Genomic DNA, 7842 nt, shown 5'->3' on the forward strand with positions numbered 1-7842 from the left:
GGGGGGGGGGGGGCGACCCCTCAATTTCTCCTTAAACCCCCCCCCACCGACCCCCGAGTGCACAGATCAGGAGACAGGCCGGCTCCTCGTGTACGTACTGGGCTAGCTACCCCGCTACGTGTTTGATGAGCGTGGAACACAGCGTTAATGTTTAAGAAAAAAAAACCTATCGTTTATTTGAATATATATATTTATATATATATATATGCATTCTGACTTTGAATAAATAAAATATCATGAATATACAGCGTCAGTCCAGTGATGTGTCCAACCGTTTACACAGGTCCGTTATATAAAAAAACCATAGATGTGAGTCATTTTCTAAGGATGTTTATTCTTCGTAGCGGCTGATATAGTTCTACCTACTGTACGTACTGTACCTTTAATAAAAATCGTCTAGTTGCGCTAAAAGTTCATCAAGGCCAGAAAATATGTATGGCTGCCCCCTATATGTACATGACCAAATGACACATTACATTTACATGGTGTATATGCACATACCTGAGCACAACTCAATCACGCAGTTCATCTACTGGGAATCCAGGTTTGATCCATGAAAAGGAAAAACAGAACGGCCTACGAGCGGGAATGCAGTAGAATCAGAGTTCTGGAAATCAGTCGAGTGGAAGGCAGTGAGAGTCGTATGAAAAAAAAGAAAAAAAAACCCCAAGCAAAAATATCTAGATCGGTTCAGTCAGTTCAGCTTTAGTGGCCCTTAGGAACTGTCCAGTACACACACACACACACACACACACACACACATACACACACAGGTTAGGGCCTTAAATTGTAAGGAACAAAAGCACAGTTGTGTGTTGACAGTGTTCGTAGAAGAGGTGCCCCCCCCCCCCCCCCATCTTCAGTCCCACATCCACCAGAGTGACTTGAAGAAGACTTGTAGTCCGACCTGCGGCATCGAGTCTGTAAAAACACTCCTGGACTTGTGTATGTGTGTATACGTGTATGAGTGTGTGTGAGAGAGAGAGAGAGAGAGAGGGAGAGAGAGGCAGAAAGGGAGGGGGTGGAGGTGGGAGTCACAGGCCTGATCAGTCTCCTCTACTGTCAGTTTGGCGGCTCGGTGGCGCAGCGGCTGACTCCGCGGCTCCCTGCTCCGGGTTCTCCTCCGTGGCTCTAGCGCCTCTAGTGTTCAGCTCCCGCTCCTTCCCTTCACCCGGGGTGTAATAATGTTCCACCCGGGGCTGAGCCGCGCGGGGGCCCGGGTGGCCGTAGGGTGACGCGTGCGGCGCGTCTTTATTCTGCCGCGAGTGCGCAACGTCTGCGCCGGTGCTCTGCCCCCGGTGGTCCCGCTGAAAACCTCTGCTCCGGTTCACAGATAAATCCGCCGTCTGCGTGGAGTTCCACTCTGACACGTTGCTGCTGCTGTTGCTGCTGCTGGAAATGTCAGAGATGTTTGCCGTGGGGGTGACCCCCTCATTCAACCCCGGCCTCCCCGCAGAGGAGGAAGAGGAGGAGGAAGAGGAGGCGCTGGTGGGTTTCCAGATGAGGCTGTAGTAAATGGCCAGGATAATGGCTGCTAAGGACACGGACAACACATAGGCAAAAACAGTGGCCAGTCTCACCCACTTCTTGTTGGTCTTAGCAGCCATCTTAGCCTTTTTGTCCCCCGTGTAGGTGGCAGGTTTGCCCCTCTCCATGTTGGGCATGAAGTCCCGCTCTCTCATGTTGCCCCTGTTTTTCCCTCGATGCTCCACCACCCCCTCCGTCTTGAAGGCTTCTTGTTATCCACAGTCCAGGAGAAGAGGAGAGGAGGCTGAGGGCTGATGATGAGAGGGATGATGAGGATGATGAGGATGATGAGGATGATGAGGATGAGGATGATGCTGGTCCACCTTGAACCGTCCGCACCGCACAGGTATTTTGCAGCCGACTGGACTGGACTGGACTGGACTGGCGGTGAATTCACGGGCTGTCAGAACCGCCTCGCCTCACTCTCACCACTGCGTTTCATAACGGACCTCCAGCATCCAGCGGACTGAGGGGCGACTTTCAGCATCCGACGGCGGCGACGGGACCCGCGGATCCCTCGCACTGCATTTCCGAGCGACGGCTGACGGTGGCGCAGGCCTTCGGAGAATCCGCAGTGTGAGATTTGATGTCATTTATTAAGAAAATGTAGTGAGATCACGGCCCGCGGTCCACAGCTGCCCGTCTCCGCCAGCGAATGAAGCGGCTGGCTCAGCTAAAAATACAGGAGAGGGGGCGGGCGGTGGCTCTTAAAGAAGCAGCTCTCTCTCTCTCTCTCTCTCTCTCTCTCTCTCTCTCTCTCTCTCACTCACACACACACACACACTAGGTCTCAGGGTAACACCGTGCATTCCCCAACACCTTCCAAAAACCCCCAACGGTCCCAAATAAAGTTGTTGAATTTCTCACCAATGACGTCGACCTTCATTTGACTCGGATCGTGTTTATAAAGTACTCGATCTGCATCAAAACAACACAGTACAGCTGCACGTGTACTAGTATTTTGTGTACAGTGTTTACTTTATGGTTAAGTTCATTATTATTATTATTATTATTATTATTATTATTATTATTATTATTATTATTATTATTATTACTGTTGTCCACGACACCTGGTCCACATATATATCGATATATTGTGTATCGCGGATGTGTGTCTGTTTAGCTTTTTAACGATCTAATGATCACCTGGTTTCAGCACAATGGACAGCGACACCTCTCCTGTACTCTGCTGTGCAGTACAGTACAGTACAGTGCAGTACAGTACAGTACAGTACAGTACAGTACAGTACAGTACAGTACAGTACAGTACAGTGATTCCCAACCTCACAGATCGTCAGGTTTGCCGTGGAAAATTATCCAGTTTCACTTAATTGCACTGAAAACTATTGTTTATGTATTGCATATAATTTGCCGCCGCTAGGGGGCAGCAGATGGCTATAAGAAGTAAAGAAAAATAAGAAGATCTTTGTGAGTGTCTTTCTTCAATTCCTGCCAGTATAACAGCGGGGGTTTTTTTTTTTAACTAAACAGGCTGAGGTTTTCAGTCATATATGAGGTTAAAGGTCAGTTAAACTAGAAGATTATTATATTTCATTACATATATTTTTGTGAGATGTTTGTTTGGTTGTGCACCGTGGGTTTTTTCCTGATGATATATATGGTACACCACAGTACTCTATTTTAATTAGATGTACTCTACTCTGTTGATAATGATAAGCCAATCTAATCATACAATGATTGTCAGGTACACACACACACACACACACACTCACTCAAATGATTGTGTGACGTGTGTATTTACAGTAACTTATTATTGGGACGATGTTTTGATAAAAATACTAGTATCTTAAATACACAGAGACGGTGGTTTTGCAGCAGTTGTCGCAGCTCTGCGCTCTGATTGGCTGAAGGTTTGCATTAGTTATCGGCTGCAGTGTTTGTTTGAATGATACCCAAATGACTGGCAGTCTGTCGGTGTCCTGCCCACGCTCATAAATGACCCGCTGCGTTATGACCAAGGACAAGTGGGCGGCTAATGCTAATGCTAATGTGGTAAAATAATTAATGATAAGTGCATGAAGTAATTCAGAGACAGCACATTAGGAAAACATAAAGTGATATTTTTAAATTTTTTAGTGATTATTTTTTGAAGGGGGCATAAAATAAAGAAAAAAAACTAAGATTAAAGATTAGCCTCGATGTAGTTTATATGGTATAAAAAATATTAGCATGGATTATTGCCCCAACATATTTGTGTGATTTCCCTGGGAATGTTGCAAAAAGTCATGCAACACATTTTGCCGAACCACTGATTTAAAACCACCGTGCAGCCGCAGATCAATGTGAGCTGTGGAAAAATACACGATTTCACCTGATTGGTCTGAAAATTCTGTTTTCGTTTTATTGCAAAATATTCATCTTCGATCGTCTATAACAGTGACGGGGAAATAAAATTAAATATTCCTCCAATAGGTGGCAGCAGATGGCTATGAAAACTAAAAACAGAGACTCTGAGCTGTTGAGATGGCTATAAAAACTAAAAACAAAGACTCAGAACTGTGTAAGATCTTTCTTCATTTCCTGTGAGTTGATCATTGTTGTGTTCAACTAAACAGGCACAGGTTTCACACTGAGTTTGTGAATTGTGATTCATTTTGAATATTTATATTTTGATTTTTTTTTTCACATTCTGGTATTCCCCATTGTAAAATCTGTGCTGTTGCACAGATTTTGATGAAATAATATTTTGAGTCAGAACTTGGCGATCATTGTAAGACTGGTCCAGGTGCTCTGATTGGCCCGTGACTGTGTCGTGACCAGACTCGAGACAGGTAGAAGGTCAGGTCAGAAGGTTAAGATCTTGTAATCGTCGTCGGATCTCTCGGCAGTTTGAAGGCCCCACCTCTACTTAAGTTAGTGTCGTGTTGCACATTTGTTTGTTTTTTTATCGCCTTAATTTGCAAGGCATATTTCTGCCCCTGTGTCCTGAGGACATTCAAACTCTGAGCAGAGTGAGAGAGTGTGGTGAAGGACGGCTCAGCGGAGGAGACCATGGTGGACGACTGACTCACGATACTGTCAGTAAAGTTTCACTGTAACGTTGAACTGAGACGCGGGACAAGATGAACAAGAAACGGTACTTTCTCCAGGCACCGGAGGTCAAAGACTATTTAGTCAAAGGAGAGCGATTCACCAAGTGGTCAGAGGTGAGTACTGCTCATTCTCCACTGTCCATACCTTTATACTTGACATTACTGTCATGGTGTACTCACTAAACCTGTACCAGTAATATTGTACTAATTATCACATCATGATAAAATATTTGAATCTCGCTAATCATCAAATACATGTCAACATATATGTCAACATGTCTCCATTAAAGGACTCCACAAAAACTGCTCCTGTCACCATGAAGATGGATCCCAAAGGGTTCTACGTCTATTGGACCAACCAAAGCAAGGTAAATGCAAATATATATATATTTTAACATATATGTATGCATATATTTATATATATATACATATATTTGTGTATGTTTTACATATATACATATATTTAATGCATGTATATACATATCAATATACATAAATATATATATATTTATATATGTATAGAATATATATAGTCAGTCAATAGGACTACCCCTCCAATCACATACACACATCAGGCAATTAACACCTACTGCTTCAAAATGCCATTGAAGTTTTTTTTAAAAATATATATATTTGTGTATTAAATATATATAATATTAAAAGAGAAAACGCACCCGTCATTTAGTAGCTCTTTGCCCTCTAGGGGGCCCCGCCCATCACTTTGGTAACGTTAACAACCAAATTCACATGTTCCGTTCAAACTTCAGATCAGAAAAACAGGTTTCTGCCGAGCTCGGCCTTGTGGGTCGTTAGGCGACGCAAGACTCCAGTCGGAACTTAGTGAGTTTCTCGGTCGTTGCTCGGTTTTAAACGTCACGTCTTCATTTGGTGTCAGGTGGAGTTGACACAGAGTTGAAAGAATCTAGTTTTCAAACTCAACTATGTTGTACTGTAGTCTACTGTACTACACTGTACTACACTGTACTACACTGTACTACACTGTACTCTACTGTACTACACTGTACAACTACTACTCTCTACTGTATATGTAGTAGTAGTACTACTCTCTACTGTATTATACTGTCTCCAGTACTTCCGTCCTCAGCTCGTTAGTCGATGAATAATTACGGGTGTTATTTTCAGTCGTGAGACAATGATTTGCATCGACGCCGTGTCTCATTAGGATTCTCCGTTAGACTCGTGCGATTCTACAAATTGTTCTGGACCTTCTGGTCCCAGCGGCCGCTGCAGGTTATTGATCGGTTCCGTTGTGGGCAGTAAAACCATCCTGCACGGAGAGAAGGTGGACGGAGAGAGAAACTGCTCACTGCGCTGGCCTCATGTTGGTCTGAAATGACAAAAAGCGTCGTCTCAGCTGTGCTTAGTGTTTTCTTTTCACACATGCAGAGTGCGTTCATTGCCAAAGACCGACTCGTCGCTCACTGCCCACATTTTGGACCGCTGCCTGCATGTTGAACTCACTACTGTTAACTGTTGATTCCAGGAAACAACATTCCTGGACGTGGCAACCGTCAGAGACACTCGGACGGGCAAATACGCAAAACTGCCCAAAGTGAGTACAGCCTGATGGTGATGTAGTAAATACTCTGATTTGTAGGATTAGTGAGTACCGTGTGTGTGTGTGTGTGTGTGTGTGTGTGTGTGTGTGTGTCATGCAAATACTGGACCAGGACCTGGTCATTAGTTGGAGGATTTGCATTGCAAACACAATGTCAGAGGTCATACGTGTGCAGACTCCTGTCCCACTGTGAGGACATGGCTCCGCCCACTTTGTCCTAGAGGGGAGGCTAGGATAAGGGGGCTAGGTCAGGGGTCCGTAACCGTTAGCAACGGTATGGTGGAGCCATAGTAGCCTTGCAAGCAGAGAGTCCTGGTTTCCATACCCAGAAGAACCACATACGTGCTGCCTCCAGGGGGCAGTATATCTGCTGTTAACCCAGTGCTTCTCAAATAGTGGGGCGGGGGTCGTCAGGGGGTTCCAATGGAATATAGCACATAAGTGTACCACTAGGTGGCAACAACACCCCGCAAAAAATATTTTGAACATTTAAATGAGAGTAGTTTGAAGTTTTACATAATAACTTAATAAAAGTACATAATAATAAAAAACAAAATTTTTTGCTATTAGCAAGCAAGCTGATTTTTTGTAGTTAAATCTCAGCACCTACTGTACTGTGGTCTAGCAGCCACTAGGTGCACACTCCTGGGCTAGGGCGTATATTATGTCTATGTAAAGTGCTTACAAAACACAAAAACCAGTGTGTGTGTGTGTGTGTGTGTGTGTGTGTGTGTAAGTTTGCATGTCCTTCTCACATTTGCCTGAGCAGTCTGCAATGGGATGTAAATATGAAATAAATAAACAAACAGATACATTATAAAATGTACTCCAGCTCCGTTCTTGTCATGTATTTCTGGTAATATCACAAACAACAATAGTACTTTTTGGGAAAGTACTTTTCACATTATCTATAAAACTACCCACATTTTTAATGTGTAGCATTAATGTGAACACAGGGAGACCCCGACCCCCTGTTTGACATCTATAAATCTATACAAGCTATAATTGACAACACGTCAATTTTAACAGTTTAGAAACAAAATGTTTGTTTTTTTTTCCGTAACGTGATTGTCACTGACAACCTTTGTCGACATTTTTTTTTTTGTCGTACAGCACTCTAAGGTCCGCAATGTGTTCAACATGGACTTCCCCGACAGCAACCATCTGGCCAAAACCCTGACCATCGTTTCAGGGCCGGACATGGTCAACCTGACTTACCACAACTTCTTTGCCTCCAAGGAGAAAGTGACGCAGGTAATAAATGTCTTCTCCTATTTTTTTTATTTTTTTTCACAAAATCTTATTTTTTTATGTGATTTTTGGCCAAATGTTGCAATTAGTTTGATCAAAGTATTTTTCCAACATTTTTAAAAATCTTTTTTTTTTTTTAAATTTACATCTTAATTTTTCATGTCATTTTTTTGTCAAATGCTGAAAGGTTTGGATGAATTTTTTTGTCAATTTTATTTTCAAAATTTTAACTTTTCTACATGTTTTTTAAATTAAATCAGAGCATTTTGAGAACATTTTTAGAAAAACAATTTTTGGGATTTTTTTAAATCAAAATCTTAATTATTCATTTTTGGTCAAATGCTGAAAAATTTGGATGAAAATCTTTGCCAAAACGTCTGATTGTTGAAACTCATCCACAGACAGTTAGTCGCTGCACACTGAGACTTTGCT

The 7842-nt window shown here is 42.8% G+C and overlaps 2 protein-coding genes across 2 annotated transcripts in view; one reads left to right on the forward strand and one right to left on the reverse strand.

Annotated features, from left to right (window-relative positions):
* Positions 1-849: 849 nt before the first annotated feature.
* Positions 850-2338, reverse strand: LOC103391899 (uncharacterized). The gene has a single exon (XM_008328394.3). The coding sequence runs from the start codon at positions 1680-1682 to the stop codon at positions 1047-1049; it is 636 nt and encodes a 211-aa protein (XP_008326616.1). The 5' UTR covers positions 1683-2338; the 3' UTR covers positions 850-1046.
* A 2056-nt stretch (positions 2339-4394) lies between these two features.
* The window catches only part of plcb2 (phospholipase C, beta 2), a 27246-nt gene continuing 23798 nt past the window's right edge, over positions 4395-7842 (forward strand). The window contains exons 1-4 of the mRNA XM_008325428.3: positions 4395-4694; positions 4871-4948; positions 6085-6153; positions 7273-7413. Of these exons, the coding sequence (XP_008323650.1) occupies positions 4611-4694; positions 4871-4948; positions 6085-6153; positions 7273-7413 (372 nt within the window). The 5' untranslated portion in view covers positions 4395-4610. The remainder of the gene's footprint in view (positions 4695-4870; positions 4949-6084; positions 6154-7272; positions 7414-7842) is intronic.

The sequence above is a fragment of the Cynoglossus semilaevis genome, chromosome 1 (assembly GCF_000523025.1).
Source record: "Cynoglossus semilaevis isolate Cse_v1.0 chromosome 1, Cse_v1.0, whole genome shotgun sequence".
NCBI classification, from domain to species: Eukaryota; Metazoa; Chordata; class Actinopteri; order Pleuronectiformes; family Cynoglossidae; genus Cynoglossus; species Cynoglossus semilaevis.

Coding starts and splice junctions, on each gene's coding strand:
- LOC103391899 (XM_008328394.3), bottom strand. CDS start 1,682: ATGAGAGAGCGGGACTTCATGCCCAACATGGAGAGGGGCAAACCTGCC.